Genomic DNA, 19204 nt, shown 5'->3' on the forward strand with positions numbered 1-19204 from the left:
GGGTGATTTGAATATTCAGCAGTAAGCTTTTGTGGTTTAAACAAAGAGTGTTAATTGAAGCATTCATCTTGAATTTTAACACCACACTCCCATTCACATAATCACACACACAAACATACTCAGGAAAAGTACAGTTGGAGAGAGTAGTGCACTTTTATTTGTTGTTTAAAAAACAATAGTTTGTAATTCATGTGGTTGCCTTGTTTCAGGGAAGCTATGTTTACAGTCCTAATGGATGGACTTCATCACACTTGAGCAGTTTAGATGAATTTAACAGCCAAAGTCATATGTTAATGTTATTTGCAGGTCATGAAGTCAGTTACTTGTACTTTTGTCACTGGTAGCTCAGTTTCCTTGCATGGTGGATTTGAACTGAAACAGGCTTCCAATCCCCAGATTGCCGGCCTCTGTGACCGCCCCCCCCCCACCCCGCCCCTTGCCCCCCCCACCGCCCATGGCCAGACTATCTTCCCCCAAACCCATGTCCAGTCTGATGTCCCACCCCCATGTCCAGCCTGACATTCCCTCCCCATGTCCAGACCAAAACCTCACCCCCATGTCCAGCCTGACATATCCTTCCCATGGCCAGCCAGACCCCTCCCTCCCTATGATCAGGCCCAATCACCCCCTCTCGCCAAAACCCATCAATCCCTAATGCAGAGTGTGCAGTGGATTCCCCTCCCATCACCACTCATTAGCCCCACCCAATAGATCCTACCTCTCTGGCACCGCCCCGTTAGCATTATCCAGTGCCCTGTGAGCAGTGCCCAGGATATCCAGTGGGCAGTGCTGGTTTGCCAGGCTGGCACTGCCCAAGGGGAAACCCCCTGCCTCCAACCTCCTGGGCAGTCCTCAATGGCCTCTGTCCCAATCAGTGTGGTCAACAAGCCTGGTCCCTGTTGTTGGGGACTAGCTTTAATCCCTGTTGGTGTGAACCACTCCCAGTGGGGTGGGAGATATTAGCAAGCCTGGAGGATGCCGTCCGAGCTTGCTAATAATATTGAAATAAGATTCCCACATGGAAAATATGGAGCACTGATTTCTGGCTGCCTACCTTTAAAAAAATGGCCTGGAAGTGTCTTGATTGGCTGGTTGACGGTCCAAATCCTTCTGCAGGTCTCCTGCTGATATCTCTCAGCCAGCTGAGCTACTTGAGCAGTGCAGCGGAGCGGGAGAATCATGCCTTTTGTCTCTGTTAGACACTGTACCAGTTATTGAATATAGAACAGGTAATCTGACCTTTGGTGGCCATCTTCTTAAAAGTTTATTTATGAGTGTCACAATTAGGTTTACATTAACCCTGCAATGAAGTTACTGTGACTAGTTGCCACACTCCGGCGCCTGTTCAGGTACACTGAGGGAGAATTTAGCATGACAAAAACACCCTAACCAACATGTCTTTCAGACTGTGGGAAGAAACCAGAACATGCAGAGGAAAGCCATGCAGACATGGGGAGAATGTACAGATTCTGCACAGGCACTGACCCAAACTGGGAATCGAACGGGGTCACTGGCACTGTGAGGCAGCAGTACTAACCATTGTGCCATGTGAGCTTTGCAGCACATTATCCACTTCTTTTAAGTGAAAATATCAGTTCTAAGGATTCTACACTAAATAAAGTTCATATTTTAAAATTTTCATTTGGTGGATGCCAATTTCATGTCCGATATCTCTCTATGCCCTCATCACATCAAGCAGGAACTTCAGTGATGTATCAGAAAACCTGGACTCCTCTACCAGGCTGCGATATTTTCAGCCAATGCAGGGACCAATGCCAGTGATGAGAAAGGTGCCTTTAAAAGGTGCGTTAATGCTTTAAATAGCCTCTGCATGCTCCCTAGAAATCCTATCCTGTAAGTGGGTGATGTGCCTGTGACAGATTTCAGAAAGCAGGCAGTCTGCCAATCATATGTTACTGAGGATGATCAGCTAAATTGCAAGAGGCAAATTAACGGTGTTTCTCCTCCCTTCCTCCTAACAGCTGCTGCCAGTTAAGATTTCCCAGTAGAGGGTTTGAAAGGAATTAACTAATGCCAATTCTAAGACTTCCAATAGGTGGCATGCATGTAACATTTTATAGTTGGTTATTTTGAGATTTGGTATCACTCACAGATTCTGCAAGGAAAATATTACCTTTGACCACTGGCTAATCATTGTAGCGTGGGATAATGCTCATAGTATTAACTTTAAAATTGTTCACCTACTGTCTAGCCCTTTTCATAGCTACATTGTAAAATGATGGAAAAATTTATGAAACAATCTTTAAACCAGGAATCTCATGGAAGTTCCTGAACACCTTACAGCAATACATCTCACTACTTAACCAATTGTTCTTTATTGATCCCTATGAAATTCCCAAGTACAAACATTTAATTAATTAATTAGCTCTTTCAATGCTAAATATCCCAGTATATTATTTTAAATTTAAATGAAAATTCTTTCATGGGATGCAGGCATTGCTGGCTAGGCCAACGTTTATTACCCATTCCTGCTTGCCCTGGGGAATGTGGTGGTGAAGTGCCTTCTTGAATCTTTGCAGTCCATGCAGTGTTGGTACTTCCACGGTGCTGACAGGAAGGGAGTTCCAGGATTTTGACCCAGTGACAGTGAAGCAATAGTGATACAATTCCAATGCAGGATGCCATGATGTGATGATACTGGCATTGGACTGGGGTAGGCACTTTAAGAGGTCTAACAACACCAGGTTAAAATCCAACAGGTTTATTTGGTAGCACAAGCTTTCAGAGCGCTGCCCCTTCATTGATCATCACCCACCTGATGAAGGGTGGTGTGTTGCTTGGAGGGGAACTTGCAGGCTGTGGCGATTCAGTGCATCTGGAGTCCTTGTCATTCTAGATGGTAGAGTTTGCAGGTTTGGAAGATGCTGTCAAAGGAGACTTGGTGAGTTGCATCTCCAAAATAACTTACTAAATTTCTAAACTGACTGTTTAGCAACTGTAAAATAGTGCCATTCAGTACAATGTCTGAACAACTCAATCTTTAATTGTGACTTAGGCAGGGGAGAAAACAGCCTGTACTTATTATTCTAGGCTGGCATATAAACATTGAAGGTGAAGTATAAAAATCTTTTAAAAAGAGGGAAATATAGGCTAATGACAGATTGGCAAATTAAAGGGGAGATTTTGAATAAACAGGAGACCCAGGTAGTTGATGCCCTGAACGAAAGACCTCCACTCCATATAGAAATAAAATGCTGCTGAAACTAGAAAGACAAATAAAGTCAATGCTGGAAGTATTCAGCAGGTCAAGCAGTGTCTATGAGGAGATAAATAGATCTTTGACAATCAGAATCATCTTAATATTTATCCCCAATCTTTACTAACCTGTCACTACCGCCACTTCACTCTTCAATTATGCTTCAATTCAATAGGTTCTGGTGATAGGTCATTGAATTCATAGAATCATAGAATCCTACAGAGAAAAAAAAGGTCATTCAACCCATCAAATCTGCATCGGCCCCAGCTCTACCCAGGTCCTATCCTCATAACCCCATGCATTTACCCTGGCTAGCTCTCTGACACTAATGGGCAATTTTAGCACAGCCAATTCACCTAACCTGCACATCTTTGGACTGTGGGAGGAAATGGAGCACCCGGAAGAAACCCATGCAGACACAGGGAGAACGTGCAAATTCTACACATACAGTGACTGAAGCTGGGAATTGGACCCGAGTCCCTGGTGCAGTGAGACAGCAGTCTTAACCACTGTGCGCCCTAATGAACCAGAAATATCAACTTTGTTTCTTTCTCCACACTTGCTGTCTGACCTGACGAGTATTTCCAGCTTTCCCTGCTTAAACATCGGATCTCCACTTCAACATCACTATGCTCCAAATCAAAGAAGTGCCGCACAGTCTGAAATTATATGAAGTTTCAGCAGTGACTGTAGATTTGACTTTTCGTCTTTCCTCATCCAATGTACCTATGTTGCATTCCAATAATTAAAGATTTTTTGATGGAAGATATAAATGTTTTGGCAAATTATCAAAATGCCCATAGCCTGGACATTCAGGTGCAGTTTCTCTTAGAAGTTAAATTAATTAGTTTCTGTTGTTGCAGAAGGTTAAGAAAAGCTTTTGAGAAACTAGAAGCTGTCCTGTCTCTGAACAGGATTGTAAAATTTGCCCTTGTTATTTCTGTGTACCAGCGATGTAGGCAACATTCTAAAGGAGGCCAATCACTGGCTGGTGATTATTGGTGCTTGTCCCCAAATGGGTAACTAAAACTTCCAAAGCTCAATTATGAATACGGAGAGTAAAGTGGTGGTGGCACCAAGTTAGGAAAAAATGGGAACAACTATTAAGGTCAAAGGGATTGTCAAAGTGTGTGGTGGTAATATTGTAAAGGGGATTGATCATCCTGTGGGGCAGTAACGTAAAGAGAAAATTTGTTTCAGATAATTCCAAAGCCTGAAGTTTTAGGTGCATATCTTATCCCATTCTTTTTTACTCCCTACAGATAAGCTTTATGTCTGTCAATATATTCTCCGCTCTCTATCCCATAATGGTAATTTCCCACTGAAAAGATTTTTTCTTTGTTCTGACTGTTTGAAGTGGTTTTAGGTTTGTAAGTCCAAGTTTGTCCTGCTGCATGTACTTTTGGTTTGTATCCCTTAGACTTTGATGTGTGGTGAACAGTGCAAGACTCACTCCATTGAAGAACATGTTTTGAACTCTATTGGATGATGGGTAGATTTTGCTTGGTGAACAAATGGAGGAAATTGGTACATTCTTGAAGCATATTAAGGCCACTTGCATAATTTCCTGCAGAAATAAGTCACTATCCTTCAGTTGGTTGAATATTCCAAGGGATTAAAGGACTATGTCATAGAATCCCTTTGGTGCAGAAGTAGGCCATTCGACCCATCAAGCCTGCACCAACAACAACCACACACAGGCCCATCCCTGTAACCCCATGTACTTACTCTGCTAATCGACCTGACACCAAAGAGCATTTTATCATGGTCAATCAACCTAACATGCACATCTTAGGATTATGGGAGGAAACTGGAGCACCCGGAATAAATCCACGCAGACACGGGAGAATGTGCAAACTCCACACAGACTGTGACTCGAGGCCAGAATTGAACCTGGGTCCCTGGTGCTGTGAGGCAGCAGTGCTTACCACTGTGCCATTGTGCCACCCATATCAATTCCATAAGATCTGTATTACCAGTATACAGTGGTAATCAATACAGTAACCTCATGGCCAGTTGGAAATCAGAAATAGCACTGAGGATTCTGCCTTCCCTCGGGAAGATAGCACCAGAGAGTTCTTTGCTCAGCAAATTCAGCCACTACCCACACAGGTGTAAAAGATGTCATGAATGCCCTAATAATTGCTTTGAAGGATAGTGACTTATTAAGTCCATTCGCAATATTTCGCGCGGAAGTAAGTCATTATCGCTATGCGGAGGCTGCGAGATGTGGGTGTGAGTTTTGCAGCAATGACAAATTTATTAGGGTGACGTGGAGATTAAGAACTGTAATTATGTGCCCTGATTACTAGAGATAGTTGGTAGGTAACTAATAGAGGTGTGGCCCACTAAGTGTTTCAATGGGCAGGAGATAGCATTTGAAGAAATATACACTGCTATAAATCACTTATATGACCTTATTGAATATTTATTTTGACACTACCTCCAGGTCTTTGGGGTCAGATTTGATGAACTGCCTCTGTGGTTATCTCTTCCATTTTCTTTGCAGTGCATGTTGGAGAGCCTTTGGCTCCCTGCAGAATAAATGGTGGGGGTGGGAGGGTGGAATTCTCCCATCCCGATCGCCATGGGAATCATAGCGGATGGGGAGGGGACCATGCAAAGATCCATTGACCTCGGATGGGATTCTCTGGTTTTAGGGTGAGCCCAGATGGAGAATCCCACCCATGATGTTTCTCCACATCTCTAGTTCCTAGATTAAGATCTCCAGCACTGGATTGGAGAACCTGACAGTCCTCCCTTGTCTGCTGTTTTAATGCTCCTCTTTCATTCCTAAAGTTAAAAAAGTTAGTTTATTTATTTGTCACATGTAGTCTTACATTAAAACTGCAATGAAGTTACTGTGAAAATCCCCTAGTCACCTGTTCGCATACACTGTGGGAGAATTTAGCAAGGCCAATCCACCTAACATGCACATATTTGGATTGTGGGAGGAAAACGGAGCACTTGGAGGAAACCCAAGCAGAGACAGAGAGCATGCAGATTCCACACAGACATTGACCCGAACCAGGAATCGAACCCAGGTCCCTGGCACTGTGAGGGATCAGTGCTGACCACTGTGCCACCCTTGGAAGAGACATTGATAAACATAGTTCCAACAACTGCTGCAGGCAGAATGCATATCCCCTACAAGAGGGGTGAGCTAACTTTTAAACAGTGCAGGCTACCTTCAACGTGGGCCAGCATTGCACATACCTGGAAAGATGAGTGTGCAGTCACTCAGAAGGCTGTTTAATGCTGCCCTGCATATCATAATCAAGACTCACACGATGAAGGAGCAGCACTCTGAAAGCTCTGAAAGTGATTCCAAATAAATCTGTTGGACTTTACCTTCTTACTGTTCCCACCCCAGTCCGACACCGGCGTCTCCACCTCATGACAATGGAGATGAGCGGAGACAATGAAGTGTGCATTCTGTCTGCATCATTTTGATCAGGTGGAGTAATTCACAAACCCAGCACTCGGAAGTCAGCTCATGTCCAGTTTCTAGGCATTCATCTCTTATTACTGCACAGCCAGTTATTTTTTTCTCTCTGTGATCATATTTTCTCATTATTTGTTTCAACTGGCAAAAGACAACTAGTCAACAGGAACTTAATTTTGTTAGTTCATTGATGGAATGTGGGTGTCGCTGGCTAAGCCAGCATTGATTGCTCATCCATAATTGTTCTTGAACTGTTCTGGTCTCCGAGGTGTAGGATTAACCCACAGAGCTGTTGGGAGGGAGTTCCAGACAAGAATGCTGAAGGAATATAGTTCCAAGGCAGGACGGTTTCAAGGTGACTTGGAGGGGAACTTGCAGGAAGTGTGTTTGCTACCTTTTTCCTTGTAGATCATAGAGGTCGTAGGTTTGGAAGGTGCTGTCAAAAGAGCCTTGGCAAATGGCTGGAGTGCATCTTGGAGATGGTATACACTTCTACCATTGCCTGGTTAGGCAATGGTAGGTGATGGTGCGTAAGATGGTACTTCAGTTGGGATATAAACTTTTGTATGATTTAGGTGATGACTGCATAGGCTGGGATTCGATTGGCAGGACTCGCGTGGAAGATTTATCAGCTCAGCCACAGTCCATTGACTTTCAGCGGGATTGGACAATTCCAGCAGTGGGCAGGGCTGGAAAATCCCACTCAATAATATTTTTGTTTTAGCGATATTTATTGAGGGATAACTAGTTTCACATGCAGCTTAACCAGTGGCCGTTAAAGCAACTGTTGCAAGCCATTATTATAGAGCTAAAAATTTTTAAAACTTTTTAAAATTTGACTGAATGTGGGAGCCAAGAGGTGCAGAAATCCTTCACCCACTACCACTACAGTACCACAGGCATCTGGTGGGTGAAAATAATTCTGCAACAGCTGTGATATACTGTAGCTTTAATGGCTAGATAGCACTTCTAACAATTCAAAGTTGAAATTTCTTGCTGAGGGAGGGTTAAAAGTAATCTTTTGCTGATATTTTTAAACTACTTGGCAAACAAATGCTATATGAATGTTGGGATCTATTTATAGCTCCTTGGGAAACTATGTAAATGCTATTTTTAGCTTTTATGAGTAGGAACAACCTAAAGTGGCATGTTAACTATGAGCAATCTACTTGTGCTCTTAATAATGAACTTTGTTTCATTTTTAGATTGAAAGATGGAAGGGTTATGATCCTGGTTCCGAATGTGTCATCAAAGCCCGTTTGTGAACAAGAAGTCACACTTCAATCTTGGAACAACTGCAATTATAAATGTGAAAACCATGGGCTGTGCAAAATCTGAACTTTGCTTTTAACTTTTTTTTATTGTCACAATATAGTACATTAACACTGAAATGACATTACTATGAAAAACCCCTAGTTGCTACACTCCAGCATCTGTTCAGGTACACTCAGGGAGAATTTAGCATGGCCAATGCACCTAACCAGCGCACCTTTCTGACTGTGGGAGAAAACTGGAGTACTTGGAGGAAACCCACACAGATATGGGGAGACCATGCAAACTCCACACAGTGACCCAAGTCGGGAATCAAACTCACATCCCTGGCACTGTGAGTGGTTAGTTATGGGCTAACCTCTGTGTCGCCTATAACTTTGCTGTGGCTCAAGTAGCTATTGTACAAACCACAATTGCTCAAAAACGTGAACATAGATTTGTATCAAAAGAAGATCGAACAGATTTACTCTTATTTTGATTAGCTACCATTATTTTTTCTTTATTTCTTTTCTTCTGTCTGACAGTTGCACTCAGTAATTGTTAAATTTGGTGTAGCCTAAAACTTCTTTGGATGAGGTGAAAGGTGGGAAGTAGCTGCATCAAATAGTATTTTATAAAACAACAACCATTTCTGAGCAAACAGTTTGTCCAGAACTGGACGGAATAGTTGTCTGAAGCATTCAGCAATGAGCCGCATACTGTGACTCTGCATTGTATTGGGCAACTTACTAAATGTGTTCATCTTGAAATAAAGTCATGGAAATAGAGAAGAAGATGCTGCCCTGTTGGCAGTCTGATAACGAGTGACGTTAGCATTTTCTATTCTATTGAAGGGAATGATAATTGTAGCAGTGAAATGCTGCACAGAAATTTCTCATAGTAATTGGACGTCGAGTACGGATGTTGGAACTAAAAGAAGCCCTGCATGGATGAGGACACAGACACATGGAAAATAATTAAAATTCAACAGGGTACTAATGTAGTAGAATGGTGGGAATATGATTTGAAATAAAAGCAACAGTTTATCAGCCAGTAGTGATTGGAGAATAACCACACATAATGAAGGAAAAAAAAGAAAATTGACTGTTTAATGCGGTGACATCGTAGCACAGTAGTCAGCACTGTTGCCTCACCGCTCAAGGGACCCAGGTTCAAATCTGGCCTTAGGTGATTGTCTGTGTGGAGGTTGCACATTTTCCCTGTGTCTGTGTGTGTTCCTTCCGGGCGTTCTGGATTCCTCCTACAGTCCAAAGATATGCAGATTAGGTGGACTGGCCATGCTAAATTGCCCTTTAATGTCCCAAGATGTTCAGGTCATATGGATTAGTTGGAAAGTTAAGTATGTAGGGCGGGATTTTCTGACCTTGCCCCGAGACTGGAAAATCCCACCCAAGGTCAATGGTCCTTTCCATGGTCTGCCCCTCACCTACTCTGATTCCCGCAGTGAGCAGGACAATAAAATTCACCCCATAGTGTTTATTTCTCTCAAATTATTTTCTTTAACAAGCCACCCAAATTGTTCCCCTTCAGAATCTGTTCAATTATCTACATTGGCCACAGCATTGATATAATTGCATTTTACTTATTTGTAGTTAGCAGTCAATCAATGTCAGTCAGTCTGAGAAGATGCTCAAGATATAATACTGAGAAACAGAAACTGTATATACTTGAGTAATAGTTGACCGCATGTATAAGCCGACTTAGTTCCAACTTTTAGCCAAAAAATCCAAACTCCTTGCACTTGCCAGCCATTCGCCGCTAAAGTCAACTTGCCCTGATGCAGACCTACTCATTTGAAGATGGCTGTTTGGCTTCTCATGTCTGTGCAGAGTAATTAAAATACTTCTTGGCTTCTTTTGTGCCAGCTTTGGGGACAGGGTGGCAGGAACAGCCTCTGACTCGGCAACTCTGCGATCCGCTGATGCACCACAGGAAATAGGAAGGTGTCAAGACGAAGATGGCTTTCAACCCCTTGAAAATATTATTTACCAAGCCTTTCCTAAAAATTTGGACTCAGAAACCCAACTTTTATATGAGTATACACAATATACCCTGATTCTCGAGGCCTATAGATCTATATCATGTTCTCATTGTTTTCACACAAAGGAGGTGGGGGCCACAAAATGACATGCTAAAATAAGTTGAAAGTTTGTTGTACTCCTATATTACTGAGGGGGTACTTTTGATGTATGCAAGTGAGGTACCATTTCCCTCAATTTGTAGTTTGCAAGAAGGCAAACAAATCCTCTGTAGGAAGGGAAGAAAGGATTTGCTTTTACACTGCACCCTTCATAATATCCCAAAGCCCTTCACAGCCAATTAAGAACTTTTGAACTAAAATGCAGGAAAATGATGCAGTCAACCTGAACACAGCAAGATCCAGCAACCAGCAGTACAAACGCCCGGACGTTTGTTGTAGAATAAACAATAGCCATGACACCAACTCATTGAATTGTGCCATGAGATCTTTCATATCTACATGAAAAAGCACACAGGGCTTTGGCTTAACAATTCATTTTAAATAGAGAGCTCCCTCAGTCTGGGATCATATACTTAAATCACCAGAATGGGACTTGAAGCTACAATCTGTTAATATTTTCAAGGGGTTGAAAGCCATCTTCGTCTTGACACCTTCCTATTTCCTGTGGTGCATCAGCGGATCGCAGAGTTGCCGAGTCAGAGGCTGTTCCTGCCACCCTGCCCCCAAAGCTGGCACAAAAGAAGCCAAGAAGTCTTTTGTAGGTTAATAGTGACATGTGAGTATAATGATGGGAAGATATATTGCTCACATTTTATTGTAACAACCATCATGATAACACCACTCTGGTTACCTTTATTTTCCTTTGCCTGCTCTTTTGAAACAAGATTTTGAAACAAGTTCTGAGAAAGATCAGAGACTTTGTTTCACTTACATTCTTCTCAAACCATTGGTCCTCTCAGGAATTCAGTGGGGAGCAATTATAACATTTTTGAGGAAGCAGACACTCTTGCCTACATTTTCAAAGTGGGGTTCACAGCCCAGCACATATATCCCTGCACACTGCCCTTAGTGATGGAAATGCAGATTTGCAGCTTGCAGCATGAACTATTCAGCCACCATCTTAGACTTCTAGGCGACGGTTTTACTGGCTTGCTCCACCCATCGATGGGCAAAGCGAGCCGGTAAAATTGTGTGAGAGCCACAAAATCAGGATCACACCCAATTTCTTGGCTCTTGCGATCTTACCAGCACCGGATATCCAGCACGCTCAACCTCTCACCCATTTCTGGCGAGAGGCTAAATAATTTATTTAAATTTATTTGAACGATTATTTGCATTTCATTAGTGAGCCTGGGATGCAATCGTACAGGCTCATTTGCCTTTGTGGCCTCTCTGAGGGAGGTTCTCTCCGGAGAGGAAAACACCTGGTCCCTAGCAATAGGAAACAGACATAAGAACATAAGAACATAAGAAATAGGAGCAGGAGTAGGCCATCTGGCCCTTCGAGCCTGCCCCGCCATTCAATAAGATCATGGCTGATCTGTCGTGGCTCAGTTCCACTTTCCCGCCCTCTCCCATGTTGGCCTCGCTGGTATAACAGGCCATTGAGGCTCCCTCGGAAGGTTGAGGGCAAGAGGGGTGCCCCTTGGGCAGTGCTAGCCAGGCACCTTGGCACTGCCAGTCTGGCACCTTGGCAATGCCCACAGGACACCTTGACACTGCCCGGTGGACAATGCCAGGGGACAGGGCCTGAAGGGGGAGAGGCCTGAAGGGACAGGTCAGCCCAATTGGAGAAGGATGGGGGCATGCAGTGCACTCTGCTGGAGATCAGTGGGAGAATAGAGGAATGGGACCAATGTGCATTCGGCCTGTGATTGGTATCAGGGGGTGGGTCTGCTGCGCACTCTGCAGGAGATCAATGAGGGGGCATGTTCAGTCTGGACGGCAGGGTGATATTTCTGGGTGGTGTGGGGCTCACGATTAAGACTCGCGATTGGCCATGGGTCACTGTGTTAGCGGGGGAGGAGGTTCTTTGAGGCTGGTTGCAGGAGCAGAGGCCTGACAGACCTCTCCTCTCTCTCTATCAGGCCTTGACTGTTACAATTGTGTATGTGCAGCCACAGAGAAAGCTGGCTGGTGAGTTAAGCCCCACCCACTGCCTCTAGCAGCTGGAAACAGCCTAGCCCATTTGTTCATGCACCAAATACAAAAGATTGGGAGTAAAGTCTCACCCAAAAAATGGATCTGAAACTCTCCCATTTTTCTTCAGTGCCCATAGCTGGACACTTCGAATTTGTCTCATAAAATTGCCCCCATAATGTAGTAAGGCTGTAATTTCAGTGACCTTAATCTCATTCTTTGAGAGCTGATCTTCAAAAACAGAATCTTGTAAATGGAGCCCTTTATTTCCAATCAAAACTTACTTAAAGAAATGGGCATATTTTAGATTTTGCCTCCAGGTTTGATTTGTCCCCCTGCACCACCAACACCACGAGGTAATCCATTCATGTCGCTGCAAGGGCACACTGGTGTAGATTACGGCTGGTCTGCCACGGCGTGCACCTGCCAGGTATACCCACCAGAGGAGATCAGGTGAGTTCATCACTCATCAGGGAGACTGCCATGACCGGTTTCCATTTTAACTTTTGAGTACCAGGGCAGCCTTTAAAACAGGTGCCCCAGTCTTTTAAAAAATCAAAGTTGTCGGCAGGGCTAGCTCGATCTGAGCCTGCCCCATTAGTGTGATGTCATGGGACTTGCCCCTTTAACTCTTATGCACTAAATTCATAGCCACACAGTGGAGAAAGCTGCCATTGGTGTCAGTTGTTTCAAAGCTGCTTTTCCCACCTGCTGCCCCAGTTTGCAAAAGAAGGTAAAACTGTGCCCTAAGTCTTCTTAAAGCAAAATGCAATCTCTTAAATCTAAGCCATTTATTTTGTTGCTAGGATTATTGTGGTAGAAATTTGGGATCAGCATGGCACAATACAAGAGCCAGTGGTTTATAGCTGCAAGGAGGCCATTTTGGTGCCGACATAGGCTTGCAGAGAGATCTTGTCCTCCTTGACTTGGAGAAAGACAAACTCCATAGCAAGCCTTGAGAGAGAGTGCACAATCTGTCATTTCAGAAAAAAGTTCAATGACCTTGCCCATTCTGCCAAGGTGAAATTACTGTTCTGTCTTTTTGTGCATCTGATCTTGCTAGAGCAATTCCATCTCCTTTGCACTGTGCTCTAAGGATTCCCACCTCCTTCACTTCCAAAGATAACTGCAATTTGCATTTACTGCCCTTTTTACTACAATCGTTCTCAGCAGCTGTCATCAGAAGCAGACACTTGCTGCATTTTACTTTCACCAAGTAACAGCTGGAAGGTTTCCACTCTTCTCCTAATGCTATCATGTGTCACTCACTCACCATTTCCCTGCACATTACCACCCCTTCATTATGTGCATTACTTGCTAAGTTTCACTCTCAACATTCACATTATCCTAGGATGCCACATGCACAATCCTTCTCGCCAGACAAACACTACCATTCTCCCCTTCCTTCAGCACAACAATCTGTCGCATAATTTAAGTAACAGGATCAGGACCATCAGAGGGATAACTTTTCTTCAAACTCTCAACCCCTTGTCAGGAGACACTTGGAAATATTGGCACAGACCTCCCAGGAGTGATGGGAGTGTAGAAGCTGGAGGTTTTGTCCCCCGTAGTTGCTGCTCTTTCTTTCTCCTTTCCCAAGTAGGAAAACCTACAAGCAGCTTGTATCCTTGTGTGGCCTTAGAGCAAAAGTTCTACGCTCCCATCACTTCCATAGTATGAACAAAGTTAGGCACATGCCAGAAGGGATCAATGTGTGGAGGGATGCCACCATCATAGGAAGAGCAGAAAAGGCCACTTATAAATATCAGCATTGGTTAAAAGTGCAAGATGACAGGAAAAGAGGTTAAAAAAGTGCAGCATAAGTGTGACAGTGAACCAGATACGAAGAAAAGATCTCAGGCTTTCAGACAGGACACTGATCATATGAGAAAAAGATCATGTAACAGCAGTCCAAGAAGCAAGAAGGGACAATTAGGGTCATAGCTTGATCAGAAAGAGACCAAAGTAGAAATGTCACAAAAAGCAGAAGCCCCAATGTTAGAGATATTATTTGTAAATTGGAGATTTGATCATGCATGCAATTCTCTGCCACAACCATTGAATGTCTTTGCAGAAATGCGTTTGCTGGAACCTTGTGTTTGATTATGTGACATGAAAGTATTTGAATGGGAATTACTCAACAATGTTGTGAACCTGAACATACCTGCACTGAACTAAAAACTTTCCACTTAGCTCAGCACTTCTTGTCTCCTCTTACCATCCCCTGACCTGATTCCTCCTTTCTTATTCTCCTCACTTTTTTTTAACCCTGCATTCCTCTCACTCTCCTTCCCACTGCTTTCTACCATTCTGCTGTTTCCCCTCCTCCACTTCTTTGCTCTCCTACCCCTCCCATCCTACTAGCCCTTCTTCCTGATCTATCTTTCTCCCCACTGCAGTATCAATCAGCATCACTCATGAGCCTGCTCAATCTTTCCTTCTGCTCTTGTAAGTCAGTGTGTCTGTCACTCCCCAGTTGTATTTTACCAATAAAAAAGTTCATTTAATTCTATTTCTGTGCACAATACATGGGTGATCAACAAATAAAAATATTTTGCCGTCACCCATTTTACCACAATGGGCTCTTAAGGTAATATGAAAGCTTGTATTTACTTGGGATGCTTTGTTCAGTTATGACAGATTATTCTATTCAACACCACTACCTTCTAACATTGATTTTTAATTCTTTTGTGGTTACTAATGGTAATTGATAATTGCCTTCCAGTGTGTTTTACGTTGAATTAGGTTATCCAAAAAAATTAAAGGATACCACTTAAGTAACTAACGTTGCCTATAACTACAACCTATATTTATACGGTCCTTCTAATAAAGGAAAACATCCCATGATATTCTACAAAGGAATGAGGAATAAAAAGGATGTTGAGCTAAAGAAAGAGATATTAGGAGTTGTGCTCCAAAGCTTAGTCAATGAGACGGGTTTCTAAGGAGAATGGACCTAATAGCCTGCATCCTCAGGTCTTGGAGGAAGTGACTCCAGAGATTGTAGATTCCCTAGATTCTGGAAAGGTCCCAGTAGATTGTAAAGTTGCAAATATAACTTTCATGTTCAAGAAAGAAGAGATCCAGAAAGCAGGAAACTGTAGGCCAGTTAGTCTAACATCTGTCATTGGGAAAATGCTAGAATCTAATGTTAAGGAGGTACATTATTAAGGAGAACATTTAGAAAATCATAATACTGTCAGTCAGAGCCAAAATGGTTTCGTGAAAGTGAAATTGTGTTTGACAAATTTATGAGAAATCTTTGAGGATTTAACAATAAGGGTAGATTGAGGGCAAATAATAGATGTAGTATATTTGGATTTTCAAATTCCTGTTAATAGGTGCCATATATAAGGTTACTGCACAAGATAAGAGCTCATGGTGTTTGGATGATATATTAGATAGATGATTGACTAACTACTAAGAAACAGAGTCAGGATAAATGCATCTTTTTCAGGTTGGCAAATTGTAACATGTAAGTTCTGCAGGATGACTGTGGCCTCAACTACTTACAGCCTATATTAGTGACTTGAATTAAGGGACTGACTACTGTAGCCAAATTGCAGCTGATGCAAAGATAGATAGGAAAGAAAATTGTAAGGAGGCTATAAAGAATCTGCAAATAGATAGAGATGGGTTAAGTAAATTGACAGATATTTGGCAGATGGTGTATGATGCAAAAAATGTGAGGTTATCCATTTTGGCAGGAGGAATAGAAAAGCAAAATATTATTCAAAATGAGAGAGACTACTACAGAAAACAGGAAAGTAATGCAGAAGCTTCTGGGTGTCCTTGCACATGAACCACAGAAACTTAGCATGCAGGTAACAAGTAGTTAGGAAGGCAAATAGAATGTTGGCCTTTACTGCAAGAGGGTGGAGTATAAAAGAAGGCATAAAAACAAAATGCTAGATTAACACTGCCAGTCCATCAGCATCTGTGGAGAGAGAAACAGTGTTAGCACTGAGTTGACGTAATCAGGCAGCCTTCTTATAACCATGCAGGACATTATTGTGACAGCACTTGGAGCACTGTATACTGTTTTGTCTCCTCCTTATAGAAGTATAAACTGTTAGGGTACCAGGTCAGAAATCCTAAGGCATATTATGAAGCCAGACTAGACCTGAGCAATTATCAATTTTGGCATCAGTGTGAGGATAAGGTGTTGTGTGATTCTGCTGATGCACTGTTACTAGGAAGCTTTACTTAACAACACAGTTTAGCTATAAAAATGAATTAGCTTAACTTCTAACAATTGAACAATACTTAAACATGACAAGATACAAGCCTTAATTGCTAACCAATTGCTATGAGTTCCAATTCAAGCAATATTCCTCTTATAGACTTAAACCCTCTCTAAAATTAGTTAGCAAAACACAAGTATACTTTCTGTGATTTAGGTTTCTAGCCCTGGAACTCTCAGATAGGGCTTTTTAGAGAAAGAGGGAGAAAGAGCCATTGCTTTCTTCTGGCATTCCAGGCAGCAGATTTTGCTAGACAAGTCAGCACCCTGCAAAACATCTGAATTCTAAACATAACCCTTACAAAAACATGATAAATATATTCTTAAAGGCACATCATCATCACACTACTTGCACTGGAAACAGTACAACGTTTGTTAGGCTGATTCTTCTGATAAAGCAGTTGTCTTGTGTGTAAAGGTTGAGTAGGTAGGGGTAATACTCAGTATTGTCAGTGCAGACTCTCTCAGCTGAATGCCTTTCTTCTGCACTGTAGGGTTTCTATGATTCTGATGAAAGGTCATTGGCCTGAAACATGAACTCTTGTTTTTCTCTCCCTGCAGATGCTACCTGGCTGACTGTGCTTTTCCAGCATGTATTGAGTTTATTTAAGGGTGACAGTTCTCAATTAATGTTTTGAGTACAGTGGAATTTAGACAAATGAACAGTGATCATGCTGAAATGTAAAGTTTCTGATCCAAGATGATGTTTTCTCTTGTGGGAGAATTTGTAACTACAGGGCACAATTTAAAGATGCCACCCAGTTAAGACAGAGATTAAGAGAAATTTCATCTCTCAAAGGATCATGGAATCTTTGGATTCCTCCTCCACAGGAAGCAATGGAGGTTGGGTCATTAAATTTATTCAAGGCTGAGTTTGATAGATTTTCGATTAACAATGATTATGGGGACAGGAAAGCTAGTGCTGTTAAGATCACAGTCAGATCAACCGGTAAAGTTGCCACTGTCCCAGATGACCTTAGACTGGTGATGATTTAACTTGACGATCACCACACCTCAGGCAAGGGAAAAGGTTGAGAAGGCAGGGCCTTCGTGAATAACCTTAGTCAGCACAGGAATTGAACCTCTGCTGTTAGCATTGTTTCTGTATCACAAACCAGCCAGCCAACAAACTGAGCTAAACCAACCCACATCAACAATTACCTTATTGAATGGCAGAGCAGACTCAATGGGCCAAATGGCTGATTCCTGCACATATTTCTTATGATCTTACAGTTGAGGACTGTACTCAAAACATTAATTGAGAACTGTCACCCTTAAATAAACTCAATACATGCTGGAAAAGCACAGCCAGCCAGGTAGCATCTGCAGGGAGAGAAAAACAAGAGTTAATGTTTCAGGCCAATGATCTTTCATCAGAATCATAGAATCATAGAAACCCTACAGTGCAGAAGAAAGGCATTCAGCTGATGGAGTCTGCACTGACAATTCCACCCCAGGCCCTACCACACAACCCCACACATCTACCCTGCTAATCTCTCTAACCTATACATCATGGGGCACTAAGGGGCGATTTAGTGTGACCAATCAACCTAATCTGCACATCTTTGGACTGTGGGAGAAAACTGGAGCACCTGGGGGAAACCCATGCAGATGCAGGGAGAATGTGCAAACTCCACATAGACAGTGATACAAGTTGGGAATCAAACCCAGCACCCTAGAGGCAGCAGTGCCAACCACTGTGCCACCGTGCTGCCCACAAGTATCTATGTTTCTGTTGGGGGTGGGGGGGAGGAGGGAGCGGTGGATCAGGATTTTGAATTTGATGATCAGTCACGATCACAATGAATGGCGGAGCTGGTTCGAAGGGCCGAATGGCCTATTCCTGATTCTTGTCGATATGTTTCTAAGTTTGAGATTTGACACAGTTTATAAGCAAACAGGGCCAGGGCAAAGTCGGGAGTGTGGCGGGCTGAGGTTACAACGCCCTTTCAGAGTCACTCAAACACGAGTTGGATGCAGCTGCCTGGTAACCAGCTCTGTGAACCGGCTAACACCAGCCGCTGTAGACAGTGAACACATTGAGTGAGCCAAGGTACCTAACCCCAGTCTGTGCTTCCCCCATTGGTGCAGCGCTGTGCTCTGCCAGCCAGCAGCCTCTGTGCGGTTGGTTGTTAAACCAGCAACTAAATGTTGCAGCACATCCGCAAGTAGATAGGCTGTCACACCGACTGCAACAGGTTACTTGCCAGTAACTGGAAAGTCTTTCATGTGTGTGTGTTTTTTTAATAGTAATCCTCCCCCCCCCCCTTTTAACGTTGCATCGCTGTTTGTTGAGCTATCTGGCGTTGTATTCCTTTCACTGGCGGTTGGAGCTGAGTCGGGTGTTGGAGCTTGCAGTGGGCTGGGTCTCGGCTCTCCTATCTGACGCACAGCTCCAGTTTATATTGAGGTTAGAACACGAACCTCGGTTCATTCCTTTCAGTTCCGGCTGCAGGCAGTTGCTGCTCACATGGGCTGCGTTGTTTACCACGCTGCAGTCGCTGTTCTGGAAGATATAATTGCAGATTTGAACGCTGACATTTCGGACCCCACCACCCTGTCTTAAGTTGTTTCTTAAAAAACAAATCGATTGGAGTGATTTTAGGGAGAAGAGGGGCGGGGTGGGGAAACTTGAACGATCTCAGTAACAATGTGGGCGAAGTTCGCGCTGATTTTATGTCAGCACCACTTAATCCTTTCCTTGGGTAAGTACAAGATGTTGCATTGTGAATCGCTGTGACATTTAAGCTAAAGAGAAAAAAGACTATTTAAATTTCTGTATAGTAAAATCATTTATTGCGAAAGGGAGAATAGACTATTTAAATTTCTGTATAGTAAAACCATTTATTGCGAAGGGAGAGTAGACTATTTAAATTTCTGAATGGTAAAACTATTTATTGCGAAAAG

The 19204-nt window shown here is 42.9% G+C and overlaps 1 protein-coding gene across 1 annotated transcript in view; it reads left to right on the forward strand.

Annotated features, from left to right (window-relative positions):
- The first annotated feature begins 18642 nt into the window (after positions 1-18642).
- The window catches only part of LOC145351845 (uncharacterized), a 30420-nt gene continuing 29858 nt past the window's right edge, over positions 18643-19204 (forward strand). The window contains exon 1 of the mRNA XM_080201542.1: positions 18643-19002. Coding sequence (XP_080057668.1) covers positions 18948-19002 — 55 coding nt within the window. The 5' untranslated portion in view covers positions 18643-18947. The remainder of the gene's footprint in view (positions 19003-19204) is intronic.

This window comes from Carcharhinus amblyrhynchos, chromosome 13, assembly GCF_965287045.1.
Source record: "Carcharhinus amblyrhynchos chromosome 13, sCarAmb.v2.hapA, whole genome shotgun sequence".
NCBI classification, from domain to species: domain Eukaryota; kingdom Metazoa; phylum Chordata; class Chondrichthyes; order Carcharhiniformes; family Carcharhinidae; genus Carcharhinus; species Carcharhinus amblyrhynchos.